Source organism: Danio aesculapii, chromosome 7 (genome assembly GCF_903798145.1).
Source record: "Danio aesculapii chromosome 7, fDanAes4.1, whole genome shotgun sequence".
NCBI classification, from domain to species: Eukaryota; Metazoa; Chordata; class Actinopteri; order Cypriniformes; family Danionidae; genus Danio; species Danio aesculapii.
Window position 1 is genome coordinate 13,821,042 of NC_079441.1, and position 21,856 is coordinate 13,842,897.

Genomic DNA, 21,856 nt, shown 5'->3' on the forward strand with positions numbered 1-21,856 from the left:
ATTAATAACTACCATAGAATACAAACTAAAAACACAATGATGCAACTTGTTGTGACAAGTCTGCCTGATCTTACAATTCTATATATATTTTTGTTTTTTATTTGAAGACGGTTGCCAGCAACAGGACAACGGTGGTGAAAACACAAACTCCATCAGCTCAAACGGTGAGGACTCAGACGAGACTCAAATGCGTCTGCAGCTGAAACGAAAACTGCAGAGAAACAGAACGTCCTTCACGCAGGAGCAGATCGAGGCGCTTGAGAAAGGTGAGCATCCAGAACTCGCAGATTTTAGTCCCTTTTCTGACTTGTTTTAAATGTTAACTGTATGTTTTTTCTGACTTTTTTAATTTGTTTCTAGATATCTTATTCACGTTAAACAGAAATTTGGGGAAAAAAATAAACAGGGGTCAGATTTTTAGCCCTTCAATGTGTAGTGTAGTGTTTCCTGAATTTTGGAGTGATACAATCCACTCTGTAAAACTGGGACTGGGAAAAAAAAAACATGCTAGAAAGGTATGCAAATGAATGCATATTTAATAAATGAATGCCTCATTCGCATTTAAACACCACATTTTAGAACACTTCTAATACAGAGCAATTCTTAATGTAGTTAATGAACTGGGTAAGTTTTGTTTTTAAACTCTGTTCACCTGCAGTGTCTCGCATAAAAAAAAACCTCCATTTGCATATCTCCTTTCAGAGTTTGAAAGAACACACTATCCAGACGTTTTCGCAAGAGAAAGACTTGCAGCAAAAATCGACCTCCCGGAAGCAAGAATACAGGTGAGAATGAGTTTGGGTCACACTTTATTTTGATGGTCTGTTTGTTGAATTTAAGTTACATTGCATCTGCGTGCCAACTAATTCTCATTAGATTATAAGTAGACTGTTAGATTGAGGTTAAGGTTAGGGTTAGGATTAGTGTAAATTGACATGTACTTGCAAAGTTTCTTATAGTCAGTTAAATGTCTGTTGAAGGAGCATGATCAGCAGATATTAAGACAGTCTACTAATATTCAAATGGACCATCAAAATAAAGTGTTACCTGAGTATGTAGTTGATTTTTGCAAATATTGTTGTGGTTTATATCTTTGCTAACTTTCTCTGTGTGTGCAGGTCTGGTTTTCAAACAGAAGAGCCAAATGGAGGAGAGAAGAGAAACTGAGAAACCAGAGACGACAAGCCAGTAACTCCTCCAGTCACATTCCCATCAGCAGCAGCTTCAACACCAGCGTCTACCAGGCCATCCCACAACCCACCACTCCTGGTAAACCACAACACAACACATAACACTAATCACTGCTAGAGCACATATGAGGACTGCAGTAATGGATACTCAAAGGGGTAACCAGGGTTATTCAAGTCAACTAAATCTAAAAACATAAACAAAAAATAATAATAATAACACTTCAAACATTTGTTGTAACTTAAAATAAAATAAATTGAATAAATGTTTATATCATTAAAATATTATTTAGTTTTTTTGCTCATCCCCCAATGTCGCGGTTGGGTTTAGGGGTGGGATTTGGTGCCATGCCTAAAATAGCTACATTTCCTCAAGAGATCAGGCTGGATATTATAATGTTATCTCACACCATTGGCAACTTTTTGATCTAGCGGCTAATTTGTATGAATTTGTACAATCTCATTCATACAATTTAGTACAACTTGCTCATCCCGCAATGATTCAGTTGGGGTTTGATGCCACGCCTACTTTTAAAAATCGTACATTTTTGTACTACTAAACTTGTATGAATTTTTACTAATTAGCCACTAAACTGACAAAACGTAAAATAGTTTGCTTAAATGTTTTTTTTTTTTGAATTTTTTTTTGTTTTAAATTAAATTAAATTAAATTAAATTAAATTAAATTAAATTAAATTAAATTAAATTAAATTAAATTAAATTAAATTAAATTAAATTAAATTAAATTAAATTAAATTAAATCATTGGTAAATTTTGGCAATTTAAATATATATATATATATATATATATATATATATATATATATATATATATATATATATATATATATATTTATTTTTTATTTATTTAAAATTTGTGATAATTTCTTTGGAAAATAGCTAAAATATACAGTTGAGGTCAGAATGTTCAGCTCTAATAATATTGACCTTTTGTTTTATAAACAATTAAAGACTGCTTTTATTCCAGCCAAAATAAAACAAATAAGACTTTCTCCAGAAGAAAAAATATTATAGAAAACACTGTAATCATTTTGGAAATATTTGAAAAAGAAGAAAAAAAAAAGAAAAAAATGAATCACAGGAGGGTGAATAATTTTGACTTTAACTGTATATAATTTGGTTGCAAATAAAACAAGATCACTGTAGTATGCTTTACAGCTTTTGTCCTTCATTTAATGTGTATTTAAACTGCTGCTTGTCATCTCTTTGCCACGGTAAAACAACATCACTGTAGTATACTTTACAACTTTTAAATAAAAATAGTTTTACACCATTTATGTTTTTAGATAAGATTACCTTTTGAAAGATTTACTTCAACCAATATAATACTTACTCCATGAGAAAACATTAATTAATCCGATTTCTAAAGCAGCATTTGGTGTTTTCCAGTGTCCTTCACGACAGGCTCAATGCTGGGCCGACCAGACACAGCTCTGACCAACACATACACGGGTTTACCACCAATGCCCAGCTTCACTATGGCCAACAACCTGCCTATGCAAGTAAGTCCCATCTCCAACACTCATCTCCTCATTTCCCTTTAAAAACTCAATTAACGTGCCTTGTGTGTGTGTGTGTATATGTGTGGTGTGTGTGTGCGTGATGTTTCCTCTAAGAGGCAGTTCACCCAAACAATGAACATTCGGTCTTTATTTACTCACTCACCACCCACTTGCCTGTTTTCGAGTTGCTTCTGTTGAGCACAAAAAAAAAGATATTTTGAAGAATGTTTGTAAACTGGTTGCTGTAATCTGTTTCCATCCACCTATTTTTACGTGCCATTTGAAATATCACAATTTTAAAACTGCCTAATGCGGACAACCGAGCAGGAAAAACTTTTTATTTGATGAAGAAAAAAATGTGCATAAAGTAAAATGGAAACACATTTACAGAATAAATTCTAGCAAACACATAAAAAGACACATGATATCAAAAATGGTCACGATGGGACTGCATTAATGAACAAACCAGTGAAATGACCACATTGTAAAACATCTGAAATGTTGTTTTGGTCATTTTATCTAAAATCCCTTAGCTAAAGTCTGTCCTCAAAGTGGTTCAGTATTATTACCCTCAGAACTTTCTTAAGCATCTGCACGCCCAAAGAGCATCTAACGCCTTCAAAAAACACAGCATGTTTATTGTGTTTCATTTTCTGAGGCGCAAGTAATTTAATATATTAGAAAAAAGGCTCACAGTAGCTTGTACTACCACAGCAAATTCTGTTTTTCGTTTTTATATTTGCTGCCAGTTTTTAAGAAAGCGACGATTTTGTTCTCTTTGACTCATTAAATAAAAACAGTGCTTTATTTGTGAATGTTTCATGCGATATTCCAGTGCTATCTCTTGCCAATTCTTTTCTATCTCAAAACGTTTTGATTTAGCAGCTAATTTGTACAATCTCATTCGTACAATTTAGTACGACTTGCTCATTACCCAAAGAATCGGTTGGGTTTGGTGCCACGCCTACGTTTAAAAATCGGACATTTTCGTACGAATAACTCGTATGAGTTTGTACTAATTAGTCACTAAACTGATAAAATGTAAAATAGTTTCTGTATGTTTCCTTGTGAGATCAGGCTGGATAATCCGACACTGTTTCATGGCAATTTTTTACTTTTTGATTTAGCGACTAATTTGTATAAATTTTGTACGATCTCATTCGTACAGTTTAGTATGAATTGCTCAACCCCCAATGGTGGTTGTGTTTAGGGGTGTGGTTTTGGTGCCATGCCTCCTTTTAAAAATCGTGAATTAATGATTGAATGGCATATAAATTAGTACGAATTAGCCACTAAACTGACAAAACGTAAAATAGTTAGGTTCCCTTGTAAGATCAAGCTGGACATTCCAATGCAATCTCACGGCAATTTGTAACTTTTTGATTGAGCGGCTTATTTGTATGAATTTATACAATCTCATTTGTACATTTTAGTATGCTTTTCTCAATCCTCAATGATGGTTGGGTATAGGGGTGAAGTTTGGTGCCACGCCTACTTTTAAAAATCGTACATTTTCCTACCAATGAAATTTTGTACGATCTCATTCGTACAGTTTAGTATGATTTTCTCAACCCCTAATGGTGGTTGTGTTTCGGGGTGGGGTTTTGGTGCCCCGCCTCTTTAAAAATCGTGAATTAATGATTTAATGGCATATGAATTTGTACGAATTAGCCACTAAACTATCAAAACGTAAAATTACATTTCCTCGTGAGATCAGGCTGAATATTCCAATGTTATCTTACGGCAATTCTTAACTTTTTTAGTTAATGGCTAATTTATATGAATTTCATACAATCTCATTCATACAATTTAGTATGACTTATCCCCCAATGACGCGGTTGGATTTGGTGCCACGCCTACTTTTAAGAATCTTACATTTTTGTACCACTGAACCTGTATGAAGTTGTACGAATTAGCCACTAAACTGACAAAATGTAAAATAGTTACGTTTTCTCACGAGATCAGGCTGAATATTTCAGTTTTGCGCATAAATTTTATACACATCTTTAGATGGAAATCTTGCGTGACAATAGTAGGAAGAAACAATTATTATGAAAGTCAATGGCTGGCAGTTTACAACATTATATCTCTTTTGTGTTAATCAGCAAACATGAAACTCAAAGTAAAGGCTGAATAAATGGTCATTTTGGGGTGAACTGTCCCTTTAAATGTCTCCCATTCCATCATCAAACTCCAGCTCTTAAATCCTTTGTGCTTCAAATCTAGATATTTCCAAAGCGTTATTGTTTATATCGGTATATTCTTGTTTCTTATAGCCAAGCCAGACATCTTCCTATTCCTGCATGCTGCCCAGCAGTCCGTCAGTGAACGGGCGAAGCTTCGACACTTACACCCCCCCTCACATGCAGGCACACATGAACAGCCAAACTATGGCCACTTCTGGCACCGCTTCCACAGGTAGGCAGAACACGCTCACTGTGGGCTAAACAAACTCGCCTGGGGGACAAATACTGCTTTTATGGTAGCTTTCAAAAGTTTGGGGTCGGTTCAATTTTTGTTTAAAGTAAAGACTTTTATGATGTTACAAATTAATATTTCATTTTTTCCAAATGTATGTTTGTTAAAAATGTTAATAAATAGTTATAATATTATAATGAATTATTCATATTTTTTAATATTAATAATAAACATAATATTTTCTGGTGAATGGTACATTGATCCAATCCATGTTAAACTGTAAACTAGCTACTATACTATACCCAAAACAGTGATGTATTTTAATGAAAGAGGGATAAAGGAACACATAATATTTGTTTTAGATAATGTTACTGATATCGGTATTGTTGAAATTTTTTTTAAACCAAGCAATTATATTTAGCAATTAAATAAAACAGCTCAAATATCGATATTGGTCAATAGTTAAATCTGATTTAAAAAAGGATGTTGTAAGAGCTTTTTTTCACAATATATTTCAATATACAATACTTCAATATCAGCATTTGCCAATAGTAGTCAATATCGGAATTGGACAATGGTCTTTTATTAAAACTAATATTAGTCAGGCATATCATGCTTTTAAGAATTTTACTTTAAAATGCATTTAAATAACATTTTTTAGAAATTGTAAAAATATTTTAATATTGATGAGTCAACAGTTTATTAAAATCAAAACGGGCCAAAAAACTAATCCCTAAAACACATTTCAAAATATAAAAAAATATGAAACTGTTAATTATAATTGTAATAATATTTTAACCCTTTCACACATACAATCACACCAGTGTGATCAGCCTTGGCTGGTCCCTGAAATGTACACACCAGTGTGATAAGAACATTCAGAGCGCACGCCGTTAACAGCACAAATTCAAATTGCGCTTGGGCACAGAAAGAGGTGCGCAGCACAGAATTTATTGGTGCTTTCAAACAAATAACATTTATTTCAGGTTTCCGACATTTAAATGCACATAACAACAAGCAAAACATACCATTTAAGTCTTGTAAAATACACGCGGATGTCTATGAAGACGCCAATAATAATTATTTTTCAATATAACTGGACGATGTGCTTTGATACGCAGTGTTTATGTTACTAGAATATTTTCTATATTCCTCTCCCACATAAACAGTTGCTTACCTTCATGTATTTCAGCAGAAAATTATGAATAAACAGATACAGCTGCGATCGGAAGTTAACGAGAAGTATAAATATTCTTTATTAAATTATGCATTTATTGTATTTTATTAGCATCTACCGCTACCTCAACCCTGAACCCAACCCTCACGGTGATGTAAAAATATTATTTGTTGTACAGTGTCACAAAAATTATGCTATATTGCCGTGATTATCCTCAGCTGTATCCCTGGAGAGGGTAAAGTGTATATATACAGTTGAAGTAAGAATTATTAGCCCCCATATTTATTTTTTCCCCAATTTCTGTTTAAAGGAGAGAAGATTTTTTCAACATTTCTAAACATAATAGTTTTAATAACTCATTTTCTAATAACTGATTTATTTTATCTTTGCCATGATGACAGTAAATAATATTTGACTAGATATTTTTCAAGACACTTCTATACAGCTTAAAGTGACATTTAAAGGCTTAACTAGGTTAATTAGATTAACTAGCCAGGTTAGGGTAATTAGGCAAGTTATTGAATAACAATTGTTTGTTCTGTAGACTATCGAAAACTAAAGTAGCTTAAAGGGGCTAATAATTTTGACCTTAAAATGGGTTTTCCATATTCTAGTCGAAATAAAACAAATAAGACGTTCTCCAGAAGGAAAAACATTATCAGACATACTGTGAAAATTTCCTTGCTCTGTTAAACATCATTTGGGAAATATTCAAAATAGAAAAAAAAAATTCAATGGGGGCTAATAATTCTATATAATATAATATATTTAATTAAATTATGCTATGTTGACATGAGTATCCTCAGCTGTATCCCATACAGCTAATAAAATACAATGAATGCATAATTTAATGAATAATATAAATACTTCTCATTAACGTCCGATCTCAGCTGTATCCCTTCAAGTAACAACAGCGGCGCTCATTACCCATCATATAACAAATAATATGATCATTATTAAGCTGTTTAAAAGACAAAATATATGTTTTATCACATATTTGAGTATCGGGGTCTCAGAAATTTCACAATATAATAAGAACATTTGTCAGTATTTATAGAAAAGGGCAAAAAGAAACAAAAGGCAATATATACATAGATCAGTGGGGCTGGTGGGCCACGTGATAAACTTGACGCGCCGCCATGGAAACTTTAGAATAGAATGGATCCTAAGTTACAGTCACAAAAAAAAAAAACCTGATGCAGGAGAGTGAACTCGCATGTGAAAGGGTTAATATTGTTATCCAAAAATAGCTATCGACAAAAAAAAAAATAAATAAATAAAAAATTTTTAACCGCAGTATTACATCTTTACTTTTGATTAAATAATGTTGCCTTAATGAACACCTAAAAGACCAAACTTTTGAATGGTAATCTTTATACATACATTTATACAAATGTTTCATTTGCATCTGTATATGTAATACTGTACCCGATCATTCTGTGTAATTTTAAATGCATGACATTGTTTTCTATTGTCACCCATTTTGTTTTAACATCATCTGTATTCATCCTTTTTCGTTCAAGAGCACCAAAAAATGTAATCATTCTTTAAGAACAGCACAAAATTGTCGTATTCAATCCAGATTCATGCATAACCCCGAAGCGCAAGGCTTGTTTCTGACCTTTATGGTGTCTGTATTTCCAGGACTCATCTCTCCTGGAGTGTCTGTCCCTGTCCAAGTCCCCGGAACTGAGCCTGACATGTCTCAATACTGGTCAAGATTACAGTAAAGAAAAGAGCTACTTCGCCCTTTGACTTGAGCGCACAGAGACTGAGCGAGAAGCTGGACATGTCTGCACAGTATTTCCACACACAGACTCAAACAAACTGACATGAGGATGAGGCGCGAGCTCTTTTCACACTCCCAGAACCTCTAAAAAAAAAAAAACAACAAAAAACAAAAACAAAGACGGAGAGACTTTAATGGAACAAAAACAAGCGACCTCTGCGACATCCACATTTTTCCAACTCATTTTTTTTGTACTTGTACATCAGCATTTCTATGTAAAGAGAACAGCCCATAAAATATACTGGTGTCCCCTAATATTGGCACCTTTGGTAAATATGAGCAAAAAAAGTCTATGAAAAATAGTATTTGTTATTTAACCTTTTGTCAATTTGCTCAAAATATGACCCAAAAAACTCATTGTAAATCATTTTATCACGAGCAAAATTATTGGCGCCCCTCAACAATTATTTTTACTTATATCCCCAATGATATTTTACATATCACTGGGTAACTGTTTAATCAAAAATTTATAAATATGAGGTAAAAAAAAGGCCACACTCAAAAAGTAATTCATTACAATGAGTAAAACCAAAAAACTGAGATGTGATTTGTGGCAAAGTTTCACAAAATGGAAAGAGTCTATAAAAAAAAAGTCAAAACACTCAAAAAGCCCATTCCACCATCAGGGAAATAAGTAATACATTTCAGTCAACTGGAAATGATTATGAATCAGCCTGGAAGTGAATGTTTGTCCACTGTCCCAAATGCACTCGGTTCACCAAAAAATCTTCAAGAATCAGTTTCTGGTCCTAAAGGCCTGTTCACACCATGGCAATTTTTACCACACTTATCACCCACGTTTAACACCTTATGACTAAACAAACGGCATCAATGTGAGCGGACCAACACGAAAACACCAGGCGTTAACGCATAATTAAAAAAATTATAATTATTGGTTTGATGCGCTACATTAAAAACTGTTTAATATGCTGCTCCAGTTCCAGTAAAACACCACTTGGGGTGCTCAAGTACAAAAACGTCAAGGTGAGCACGCCTTGTGTAATGAAGCATTTCTGTTTTTCATTAAGCGCCACCTACTGTCCAGCTACTAAGTGACTTTGCATGTTGACTTGGCTCATCGGCAGTGAAAATTGCTTGTGTATGAATAATCAAACATGTCTCAAAAAGCCCTGATGATAAGTACGACCAAAAATTGTCTTGGTGTGCACAAGCCTTAAAGGTCCATGGAAACTGGGAGGATTTTCGCTCACAGTTACCACCAACGTTCAACACCTCATGACTAAACAAAGGTGACCAATATGAGCCAACGTGCAAAACTGCATACATAAAAGCATCATTAAAAAAAGCCATTGGCTCATTTTGTAGTTTGATGCGCCACATTAAAAACTGGTCGACCAATGAGATTGCTAATTTTGTTAACGTGTCTGGAACTGCTGAAGTTACAGTAAAACACCACTTGGTGGTGCACAAGCACAAAACAGTCTAGGCAAGCACATATTGTGTACCTGAGTATTTTGGTTTTTCGTTAAGCGTCATCTACTGTCAGGGAGTGATTTTGCACTTGACTTGGCTCATTGCCAGTGAAAATTGCTTGGGTTTAATTGCCAGAAAATGTCTAAAACAATGGTTTTTACTAACGTTTATCATGCCACATGACTAAATAAATGCCTCGTGACTAAACAAAGTGCTCCAATGTGAGCGTGCACATCAACATGCAAAATTTAAGACATAATAGCATAATTAAAAAAATAAATGCCAAAAAACTGGTCGGCCAATGAGATTTGCACATTTGTTCTTGTGCCTGGAGCTGCTAAAGTTACAGTAAAAAACTCAAGCACAAAACAGACAAGGCAAGCACACATTGTGTACTGGAGTATTTTTGTTTTTCGTTAAGCGCCATCTACTGTCAGAGGATGTTTTTGCACATTTACTCTACTCATCGTTAAGGCAAAATCACTTGGGTATGAATGCCAGAAAATGTCTAAAACCACGATTTTTAAAACACCCAAGCACAAAACAGTCAAGGCGAGCACACATTGTGTACTGGAGTATTTTTGTTTTTTGTTAAGCGCCATCTACTGTCAGGAAGTGATTTTGCATGTTTTACTCTGCTCATCGCTAGTTTGTTTGGGAACGAATGCCGAAAATGTTTCGGAAAACATTGACGTAAGTGAGAGTGAACGTGGACAAAAAAAAGTCTTCTAAAATACAATCTGACGCTACTACATACATCACAACAAATTCTACGGCTTTCACTCTCTTTGAAAAATTGGCAAAAATCTTTAAAAACAATTAAAATCTTAAACAGTAAAAACATCTTTTTTTTCACAGCTTTCTTTGCTCATATTTACCAAGGGTGCCAATATTAGTGGAGTGCACTGTATGTTGGTCTCAGATCCATTTGGAAAGATGGAGCGCAATATATTAGGACTGTTTTTTTTCAGCTGATATCAGGATTTGGACTTCATTCAGGCCCATATCAATCCAGCGGAGCAGAAACATACCACGAGGAAGCAACGACTAGATGTTTTCACTTGGCGAATCAACCCAAAACGGCTTCAGTCGATGAAATACTCTTGTATCTAAAAAGGAACAACAGCCATGGTGTGAATTAACGAGTACTTTATGACAATGTATGAAGTTTTGGAGCCGGGAATAATGATTGGTGATTGATCGTTATAATCGTGACGTCACAGGAACGAAAAACGTTAAGTACAGTAGACTCCAAGTCATCCATTTGCTTCTGTCCAATTGTAAGTATTTGTTTTCCCTCCTGGAATCATTGCGGAACGTAAATATATTCTCATTTTTATTGCCCCCCTGGAAAAAAAAGGTTTTAATAAAAATTTTCATGCATCGGTTTTAAAGATTAAAAAAGGAAAAAAACGTTTCTTTAGGTCAGGTACAAGTTGTCTATTAGGTCTAGTTGTATTATAGTGTCCTTCGGTGAGACTAGAAATATTTAATTACAATAATTATGATAAAAAAACAAAAACAAATGCTTGACAGAGTTGAAAATAATCAAATAAAAAAAACAATGTACGTGTTTGGCAGTTGTTTACAAGTACATATCAGACTTTAACCATTGTTGATTGTAAAACAGACCAAAGCCTTTGTATTTCATCGATTACACAACGATCTTAATCTTCTCTCTCTTTTTTATCGTTAGTCTTGTGTTGCGACATTTTGTAAAGGATAAAAAAAGTGGTTTTACGTTCTAGTACACTGGCTTCGACTATATTTTGGCTGCGGCTTAATCACGCAGTTCTTTATTTATGATCGACAACCGTTTGTGGTTTTAATAACATGTTGACATCTCTGGAATTCTGCGTTTTTTTTTTTTTGTGTACCTGAAACATGAACACTTGTAATGTTTATTTGTGTGTGTGTGTGTGTGTGTGTCAGAAGCAATGCTTTGGAAAATGAAAAGGTCCTACCCTGTCTTGCAGATATTTCAATTAACTTTATTTAAAAGCTTTCTAAATGTATTTTGTGAAAACTATTAAAACATTTTGTACAGTATATTTGTTTGATGATTTCTTGGGAGGGATTCAAACGCAAAACTTGGTTGAACTACATGGGATTCATGTTGAAGTAAAACTACATTTGATTAAGTTTTATTAATTGACAACTTACGCATGCTATAGAATTAGAAATACGTTTTGTTCTGTGTTACTTTGCCTAAAGTGTTATTTAAAGAAATAATTTAGCATTTTATGCATTTCATTTTTTGGTTAATGTATTTTTTTTAGATTTAAGGTTTAAGATTTAGATTTATTCTTTTTAATTAGAATTTTTTATTTATTATTTAATTATTATTATTATTATTATTATTATTATTAGCATATTAACAGTAGCATGTCTATATAGTTTTAGTAACTTTTATTTTAGTCTTAATTTTTATTATTTTTATTCATTTTCCTTCGGCTCAGTCCCTTATTTATCAGGGGTCACCACAGAGGAATGAACCTCCAACTATACCGGCATATGTTTTATACACTCTCATTTACACACATACACTACAGCCAATTTAGTTTATTCAATTTACCTATAGCGCATGTCTTTGGACTGTGGGGGAAACTGGAGAACCTGAAGGAAACCCACGCGAACACAGGGAGAACATGCAAACTCCACATAAAAATGCCAACTGGCTCAGCCGGGACTGGAAACAGCAACCATTTTATTTTTATTTTAAAGTTCTAGCAATTTGATTGTTATATTTATTTATTAGTTTTTTAATTAGCTTTTTACTTTCTCTTAGTTTATTAATATAAATTTTATATTAAGAGATATTGATTTGGCAAGAAAGATGAACAGAAATCTCATTTTCTAGGAAGTCCTGGCCAAGACGACAGTACAAAAAAACCCTTTTATGCAAGCTAAAAATATTAATATACATTACAATCCTACTGTACCAATAATAACAACACAATAGAATAGAAAGCCATAATACTAAAATAATTTCTGAAGGATCATGTGATGCTAAGGACTGAATCAAAGATGTTAAAAATACAATTCAATTCATCTTTATTTCTATAGCACTTTTCCAATGTAGATTGTGTCAAAGCAGCTTCACATTAAGATTATAGTAAACTGAAACTGTGTCAGTCCATTTCAGTTCAGTTCAGTGTGAATTCATTTTCACTGCTGAAAGTCCAAACACTGAAGAGCAAATCCATCAATGAGCAGCTCCACAAGTCCCAAACCAAGCAAGTCAGTCGCGACAGGAGGAAAAAGCCTCAGTAGGGCATGACCAATTCTTCTCTGGCCAAACTTCTTGTGTAGAGCTGCATTTAAATACAGCTTTAAACAACAAAAATATTTCATTTTAAACTAAAAAAAAAATGTGATCAAATAAATGCAGGCTTGTTGAACAGAACAGACTCATTTTAAAACAAGAATAAATCTGACTCATTCCAAACTTATGACCAGGAGTGTATATCTTTTATATGATAAATAATTGACCACCCCAGTGATGGTTGCAGCTGGAAGGGCATCCACTGCGTAAAACATATGCTGTATACTTTGCTGGTTCATTCCGCTGTGGCGACCCCAGACTAATAAAGGGACTAAGCCAAAAAGAAAATGAATGAATGAACTAATGAATGAATAATTGACCACATCAGTCATTTAAAAACTCATCAGCTCTTCAGAATCTCTCCACAAACCTCATAACAGGACAGATCTGCTGAACTAAAGCACCAGCCAAATCCACACAACACACACATACACACACAAAGGCAAAGGCCTAGCCATTCAGCACTGCCAGCTCGTGTTGTGGTGGAGTTACAGCCGTCTAAAAGAAGAAGGAGAGAGAGAGAGAAAGAGAGAGAGGGAGAGAGAGAGAGAAAGAGAGAGAGAGAGAGAGAGAGAGAGAGAGAGAGGTAGATATGCAGGCAGAGATGAAGCCATTGTGTGGCAGAATGAGTTATTTTGCTTGACTTGCTGCCTCAGCAGGAGCCCAACCAGACAGACATGCAAAAAAAAAAAGTGTCCTGTGGAAGGATTTCAGGGGATCTGGGACTGCCCTGATGCTAGATGGGGATTCAAATATGCAAATACTGGAGGAAAGGGAAAATGGTCATTGTTCGACCACGAGAATTTGGACAGAACTGTTAGGTTTCACTTTTAAAGTACAAGGTTCAAAGATAAAAATGGGCTTTGAAGCATGAAAGCAGTAGAAGATTAATAGACAAGAATGCGTCCTGCAAATATTAATGACAAATAAACATTTGTGACCCTGGAACACTAGAAAAGTTTTCTGTTCAACCCACTTAAATGAATAAAAAAAACGATTACATTTGTGTTGGGACAACATGAAGGAATTGTGTGGAACCCAGCGTTTTTTACAGTGTACACTCAAATAATTATGTTTGATGTTTGTTCAAACTACTTATTTAAAATGAGCTGAAACAACACAATTGTTTTCCGTTCAATCCACTTACAGTTGAAGTCAGAATTATTAGCCTCCCTGAATTATTGGCCCGCCTGTTTATTTTTTTCCCCAATTTCTGTTTAACAGAGAGAAGATTTTTTTCAACACATTTCTAAACATAATAGTTTTAATAACTCATCTCTAATAACTGATTTATTTTATCTTTTCCATGATGACAGTAAATCATTTTTTGCTAGATATTTTTTAAGACACTTCTATACAGTTTTAAGTGACATTTAAAGGCTTAACTAGGTTAATTAGGTTAACTAGGCAGGTTAGGGTAATTAGGCAAGTTATTGTATAATGATGGTTTGTTCTGTAGACTATCGAAAAAAAATATAGATGTAAGGGAATAATAATTTTGTCCTTTAAATGGTGTTTAAAAAATTAAAAACTGCTTTTATTCTAACCGAAATAAAATAAATAATAATTTCTTCAGAAGAAAAAATATTATCAGACATACTGTGAAAATTTACTTGCTCTGTTAAACATAATTTGGCAAATATTAAAAAAAAAAAAAAATCTTAAGCTAAATATTGCAAAAATAAATTACAACCTACAAAATTTCAACTGAAACTGAATTTAAAAGAGAGATTTGTGAGGGGTGTATTTATATATGGTGAGCACTGTATATTGATCATAAGCTTTCCATTGATGTGTGGTTTGTTAGGACTTTACAAAAAAATCCCTTCCCCCAACCGCCCCCAAATAACATTTACTTGTTCCAAACCTGATTGAGAGTTTTTGTTCTGATGAACATAGGAGAAAATATTTAGAAGAAAGCTGAAAACCTGTAACCATTGACTTGCATAGTACTTGTTCACTAAATAAGGAAGTTAGAGATAACATCTTAGTTTGTATTCAACAGAATAAAGAACTCATAGAGCTTTGAAAGCACTTGTGAGTATACAGTAAGTAAATAGTGGGTAGATTATTATTTTTAAGTGAACTGTCCCTTTAAGAGGATTACTAAAAAGCACAATTAAAACATTATGTTATCTAACAGACCAGACAATATACTCATAATATAACCATCATTTTGGAATAAAAACAATCCCATCTTTGAACTGCACGCAGTGAAACAGATCTGTTTAATCACAAAAAATGAGGCTATGAAATATTAATGTCTGCATAAAAACCATAACCGCCTCATGAATGCATGATTTCAAGGCAAATTGTTTCTGAGGCACAAATGAATAATTTGTGTATTTTTACATTACTAATAGATCTCTCCTCAAAGTCAAGTAGAGGTCACGTCCATTAAAATTAAAGTCAAAACATTATAAATGTAAACTGATCTGATGATAATTATAATGTAAATAAATTCATTTACTTGCCGTGGAGTAAATTGGGTAAGCAAAATATGTTTTGACATAAAATTACTTTGCTTACCCCATTGGCAGATTATTTAGCTTGTTTTAAGGAAAAACTCATTTATTTTTAGAATATTATTTCTGAAAATGACAATATTTTTTGTTTGTCTAGAAAATGCTTCTTCATTTAAGAATTTTTAGATGTAGCGGGGAACATAAGTATTGAATGTATCACCATTTTACTCAGAAAAAATATTTCTAAAGGTGACGTTGACATGAAATTTTACTCGGGTGCTGGTAACAACCAAAGACTGTAAAAGATATGGACGTAGTATTTGTGACATCACCCATAGGTTTCTGAAGAATCCAAAAGAAGCTACAAGTAGGCATGGCCAACTATCACCATTTTGTACACGCTTCATCGCACCAACCGAGGATACCAAACAAGGGCAAAGTGGCAGAGCGTGAGTGGAGCTACAGATGCCTGCTAGCATTTTGCTTAATACTTTATTAATTGCGACTCATTTGTGTTCTGACCACTTGTGCTTGGGTGTACACAATATCAATAAAGTGTTTAGTCTTTTAAAAACACTGTTGTAACACACTGAGCCACTAACCATTGTTCTTATTATGTTTTTCTACAGGAGGAAAATGCAAATTACTTCAAAACCCTTCAAATATAGTCTGTGTTAGTAAATCAAGGATATTTATGAAATCTAGGCATAACACTGTATAAAAATGCTTCAGATGACTGTTCTAGAGCCTACAGCTAATCAATCTGTCAAGAAAATTATAAATGATAAATGATCTAAAACGATAAATAAAATAATAAATAAAACAAATACATTTATAGAGATGGTATACGTACATTTTTTCACTCACTTGGGAAATGGAGGCCACATGAATGGTTTGCACACAGCATGCCATATCATCTAATAATTGTAGGAAATAATCCCAAAAAGCAACTGATGTGTAAAGCCACACAAAACAACACAAACATATGATGTACATGTCGAGTTCAGCAGCTGATCAGCTGGAATCAGCTGAGGTGAAGTGAAGGCGACCAGCGAGACCTAGCTGTCCCTTAAGTGGCCCTTAATTATGAGGACTTAATGAAACCTAATATAAAGGAAACGGATGAGTTATAAAAAAAAATTCACCCCTTCACAGTTGTCATGAAGGGTAATATTAGCTATATGAACCAAAATCGTTCTTTGTACAAGGCTGTAAACACCGTTTATTCTGCTGTAAAGTTGGCCATTTTAAAAGTAGGGTCAATAGAAATTTGCTCTACATGGAGACAGGTCTAGTGGGATTTCGATGAATTGCAGTTTCAGTTACCTCCATATTTGCTTCATGAGGGAGAGCGGGAGGTTTCCATTTGGAAACAACCAAATAATGGCCCGTTTCCACTAAGTGGTATGGTACGGTACAGTTCAGTTCAGTACAATTTAATGGCCGTTTCCACTGTCAAATGGTACTTAAAAGTGAACCGTACCGTACCACTTTTTGGGTACCCTTTGCAAAGGGTACCTAGCACAAAAAAAGGGTACATAAAGGCAGAGCAAGACGCACAACTGAACACTATTGGTTTACAGAGATAGGTCACTCGCTTGTGCAACGAGCCAGAATAATAACAAAAGAACCACCATGTTTTAAATACACAGCCGAGACATTCACGCCTTTAAACCTGAATAAAACAAGACTTATCTTACACTTATTTAGAAACTTTATTGGCATCATTTGCTAACATTGAAGTGGACTTAAAAGTCAACAGCAGCCAACTAACATTATTGTTATTTGCGTCGCATCCACACTTCATCCAGAAACCGAAAGCAGGTTCTTGTCAGTTTTTGTACCATAGCGTACATCTCCTGAACAGAGTGCCATCTTAATCTCTGTGTAATGAAGGCTGTGTGTGTGTGTGCAGGTGTGAGTGTGACCTGATGCCGCTTCCTCTCTCTCTTCTCTCCTGCCCTTGAACATCATCACAGCGGCGGCGCTGCGGGACGGATGGGAAAACGCTAGAAATGGAGGTGCTTGTTGCCTGTGGCTGTGGAAGCACATCCTGCTGCCAGATCCGCTTTACTCACTCGACTCACCGTCTCTGACAGGTCTGGAGGCAAATGCAGTCTCTGAAAGACACAGAGAGAGACCATGAAAAAATGATGGGGAGGGTTAGAGATACGCATTCGAAACAAACCTGCTATGGTACAGCTGAATTATTAGTCTGAATTATTAGCCCTCCTGTATATATTTTTCCTCTATTTCTGTTTAACGGAGAGAAGATTTTGTCAACACATTTCTAAACATAATAGTTTTAATAACTCATCTCTAATAACTGATTTCTTTAATCTTTGCCATGATGACAGTAAATCATATTTTGCTAAATATTTTTCAAGATACTAGTGTTCAGCTTAAAGTGACCTTGGTTAATTAGGCAAGTTATCGAAAAATTGTTTATGAATGGGGAGATATCAGCTGTGGAGAGACAACTTGTTCTATTTCGAAGCAAAGCTATAAGCTCTTTTTATGGAACTCTTAAGGAATGGGGTACTTCAGACACAAAACATCAGAAAGAGAAATGGGAAAGATCTCTTAACATACAAATCACGGATAATGAATGGGAGGACAGTGCATTCGGAAAGTATTTTTAGCGCTTCACATTTCCACATTTTTTATGTTACAGCCTTATTCCAAAATGGATTAAATTCATTTATTTCCTCAGAATTCTCCACACAATACCCCATAATGGCAATGTGAAGAAAGATTTTTTGAAATTGTTGCAAATTTATTCAAAATAAAAACCCTGAAAAATCACATGTACAGAAGTATTCACAGCCTTTGCTGCGAAGCTCTAAATTGAGCTCAGGTACATTCTGCTTCCACTGATCATTCTTGAGATGTTTCAGCAGCTTAATTGGAGTTCACCTGTGGTAAATTCAGTTGATTGGACAGGATTTGAAAAGGCATACACCTGTCTATATAAGGTCCCAGCATTGACAGTGCATGACAAAGCACAAACCAAGCATGAAGACAAAGGAATTGCCTGTAGACCTCCGAAACAGGATTGTCTCGAGGCACAAGGCTGGGGAAGGTTACAGAAAAATTTCTGCTGCTCTGAAAGTTCCAATGAGCACAGTGGCCTCTATCATCCATAAGTGGAAGATGTTTGGAACCACCAGGACTTTTCCTAGAGCTACCGGCCATCTAAGCCGAGTGATCAGGGCAGAAGGGCCTTAGTCAGGGAGGTGACCCAATGGTCACTCAGTCTGAGCTCCAGCATTCTTCTGTGGAGAGAGGAGAACCTTACAGAAGGACAATCATCTGTGCAGCAATCCACCAAACAGGCCTGTATGGTAGAGTGGCCAGATGGAAACTAAATTCACTGGTCTGATGAGACTAAAATTTAACTCTTTGGAATGAATGCCAGGCGTTACGTTTGGAGAAAACCAGACACTGCTCATCACCAGACTAATACCATCCCTACAGTGAAGCATGGTGGTGGCAGCATCATGCTGTGGGGATGTTTTTCAGCAGCAGGAACTGGAAGACTCGTCAGTATAGAGGGAAAGATGAATGCAGCAATGTACAGAGACATCCTGAATGAAAACCTTCTTTCAGAGTGCTCTTGACCTCAGACTGGGGTGACAGTTCATCTTCCAGCAGGACAATGACCCAAAGCACACTGCCAAAATATCAGTGGAGTGGCTTTACAACAACTTGGTGAATGTCCTTGAGCCCAGACCTAAATACTATCGGACATCTCTGGAGAGATCTGAAAATGGCTGTACACCGTCGCTTCCCATCCAACCTGATAGAGCTTAAGAGGTACTGCAAAGAGGAATGGGCAAAAATTCCCAAAGACAGGTGTGCCAAGCTTGTGGCATCATATTCAAAAAGACTTGAGCTGTAATTGCAGCCAAAGGTGCATCAACAAAGTATTGAGCAAAGGCTGTGAATACTGATGTACATGTGATTTTTCAGGGTTTTTATTTTAATAAATTTGCAACAATTTCAAAAACTCTTTTTTCACATTGTCATTAAGGGATATTGTGTGTAGAATTTTGAGGAAATTAATTAATTTAATCCATTTTGGAATAAGGCTGTAACAAAAAAAAATGTCGAAAAAGTGAAGCGCCATGAATATTTTCCGGATGCACTGTATGCAATGTTCATCCAGTCAATTACACTAACATCTTAAATATGCATTTATGTAAGTTTTAGTAAGTTCTGTACAGTGTGAAAAATAAATGTATGAATACAAGATTAATTTTAAGACAGTGTAGATTATGAGCAATATGACCTATAGTTTTTTCTCCTGGGAATTGAAATGACCCATGAAATGCCCTAATGTTAACCTACTGTAGAAATGAAGTATTTATGCAACTATTAAAACACCATTATTTTAATATTAAACTACTAAATTAATTTACAAATCAATAAAAAAATAAATGTAACACTTTTTTAACTGACATTAATCAAGCGTGAAATAACACCTAGAGATATTTCAAAATGACCAAAGAACTTAAAAAAAATACTAAAACGGTAACGTATTTGATTTTTTACTTTCTTTAAACAAGAGAGATGGTATTTTGAGTATTTGTTTCTACAATATTATAGTATTATACTACACTGTAAAACCCAACAGTCAACTTTATGAAATGAAATGAGTGTAGTTAACTCAAAATTTACTGAAAGTTAAGAAAAGAGTCAATGTTGAAAAGTACAATTAGCATAATTATAAAAATTAATTCAACGTAACATTTCCAAGTTACAATGGGTTTTACTTACATTATTTTTGTAAAGTCAACTTCTTGCTTTTAAGGCAGTTGGTTTGCTAATCACTTTTTACAGTGTGATTAAATACCTCATTACTTCAACCTGAACGGAGTTCACAGTACTCGTTTTTTTAACTCAAATGGTTTGTAGCAATCGGTTTCATCAATTGGTTTGAGTTGCTTTAACTTATTGGGTTTTACAGTACTCAGTTGGTTTGAGTTTTCTTCATTTATTGGGTTTTACTGTTCTCAAATGGCTTCATTTACTCAAATGGATTAAGTTCACAGTACTCATATAGATTATTTTTTTTACTTAAATGGTTTGTTGCAATCGGTTTCCTCAAATGGTTTGAGTTACCTTAACTTATTGGGTTTTACAGTGTAGTATTACAACTACTATAGTTTTTCCTACAAAAAATGTCAATGACTACCGGTTTCAAACATTCTTCAAAATACTTTAAAGTTCAATATAAAAAGAAACCCGTAAACATTTGGAGGCTATAGAGAGCGAGTAAAATGCTGAGTACATTTCAATTCACTTCTTTCACATAGAAGTGCTTGTTATACTTCTAGTTATAGATGCCTGTTTCAGCCTCTTGCCGCCACACTGAAGACCTGCAGACTTAAGACAGGCGAGAAAAACATCCGAGCCCATGTTTGCGACAGACGAAACAGAGTGTGTGAACACAAATCGCGTTAGACCTTGGCCATGCACCTTAAATGGTCCGAGAAGTGTAACTGTTAGTGTGCCGCTAAAAAAAACCCTTGAGGGAGGCTTGAGCTTTTCGGTGGTACAGGAGAAAGAGCTGCGGCTTAGAGGAGAGTCATTACAATCAAGCGTTTTATTACGGTAACTTGGCCCCACATGAGCACTAATCTCTAACAAGGCAATGAGCTATGCCAAAAGCTAGCGATAAAGAGGCTAATGAGGGAGATCAGCACTAGGTGTACACACACACACAAGTTGAGAGTAGTCAAGTGCATGATTAAATGCAGCTCTGTATGGTAAGTAAGGCCTTGTTTAATTCTGAATTAAGCTGATTGGATCCCAAGTAAATGAGAAAGAAATGCTCCTTTTTTGACATCTGGTGTTTTATAGGTGACATATTTTGCACCTGCACTGAAAAAGTCACTAATAGGATTTACAAACTTTTATGGATGCAAACAATTTATATGGGCTAAATTTAAAGAAACAAATTAAGATGAACTAAACTAAAATAAATCTGTTTGTTTAAATTCAGCACATTTAAATTGTTTGCAACCAGATAACTAATACATTTTAGTAAATCCAATGAATTATTTTTTCAGTCTGTTAATATTCACAGAAAATCGATGTGATGTTTCAGCTTCAATACACCACAGATCATTTATCATACACTACCTAACATAAGTGTTGTCATTGATCCTAGTTGTAAGAGCAACAAATAATAACTTGACTTCTAGATGATCATTTGGAAAAGAGGCAGATGATAGATTTTTCAGATGAATCGTGTTGAACTGCATCCCAATCATCACAAATGGTGCAGCAGACCTATTGGAACCAGCATGGACCCAAGATTCTCACAGAAATCAGTCAAGTTTGGTGATGGAAAAGTCATGGTTTGGGGTTACATTAAGTATGGGGGTGTGTAAGAGATCTGCAGAGTGGATGGCAACATCAACAGCCTGAGGAAGCGCTTCTTGTCATACTTCAGCCTCCACATCAATGTTCCTCTAAGCAAAGAAGGTCAAGGTGCTCCAGGATTGGCCAGCCCTGTCACCAGACATGAACAT

At 34.9% G+C, this 21,856-nt stretch overlaps 2 protein-coding genes across 4 annotated transcripts in view; one reads left to right on the top strand and one right to left on the bottom strand.

Moving 5' to 3' along the window:
* The window catches only part of pax6b (paired box 6b), a 29,072-nt gene extending 19,953 nt beyond the window's left edge, over positions 1-9,119 (top strand). For all 3 annotated transcript variants that reach the window (XM_056462718.1, XM_056462716.1, XM_056462717.1), the window contains 6 exons: positions 108-266; positions 703-785; positions 1,119-1,269; positions 2,597-2,709; positions 4,986-5,127; positions 7,949-9,119. In XM_056462718.1, coding sequence (XP_056318693.1) covers positions 108-266; positions 703-785; positions 1,119-1,269; positions 2,597-2,709; positions 4,986-5,127; positions 7,949-8,034 — 734 coding nt within the window. In that variant the 3' untranslated portion in view covers positions 8,035-9,119. The remainder of the gene's footprint in view (positions 1-107; positions 267-702; positions 786-1,118; positions 1,270-2,596; positions 2,710-4,985; positions 5,128-7,948) is intronic.
* A 7,900-nt stretch (positions 9,120-17,019) lies between these two features.
* elp4 (elongator acetyltransferase complex subunit 4) overlaps positions 17,020-21,856 on the bottom strand; it is a 139,653-nt gene continuing 134,816 nt past the window's right edge. Inside the window, 1 exon segment of the mRNA XM_056461074.1 lies at positions 17,020-17,437. Coding sequence (XP_056317049.1) covers positions 17,327-17,437 — 111 coding nt within the window. The 3' untranslated portion in view covers positions 17,020-17,326.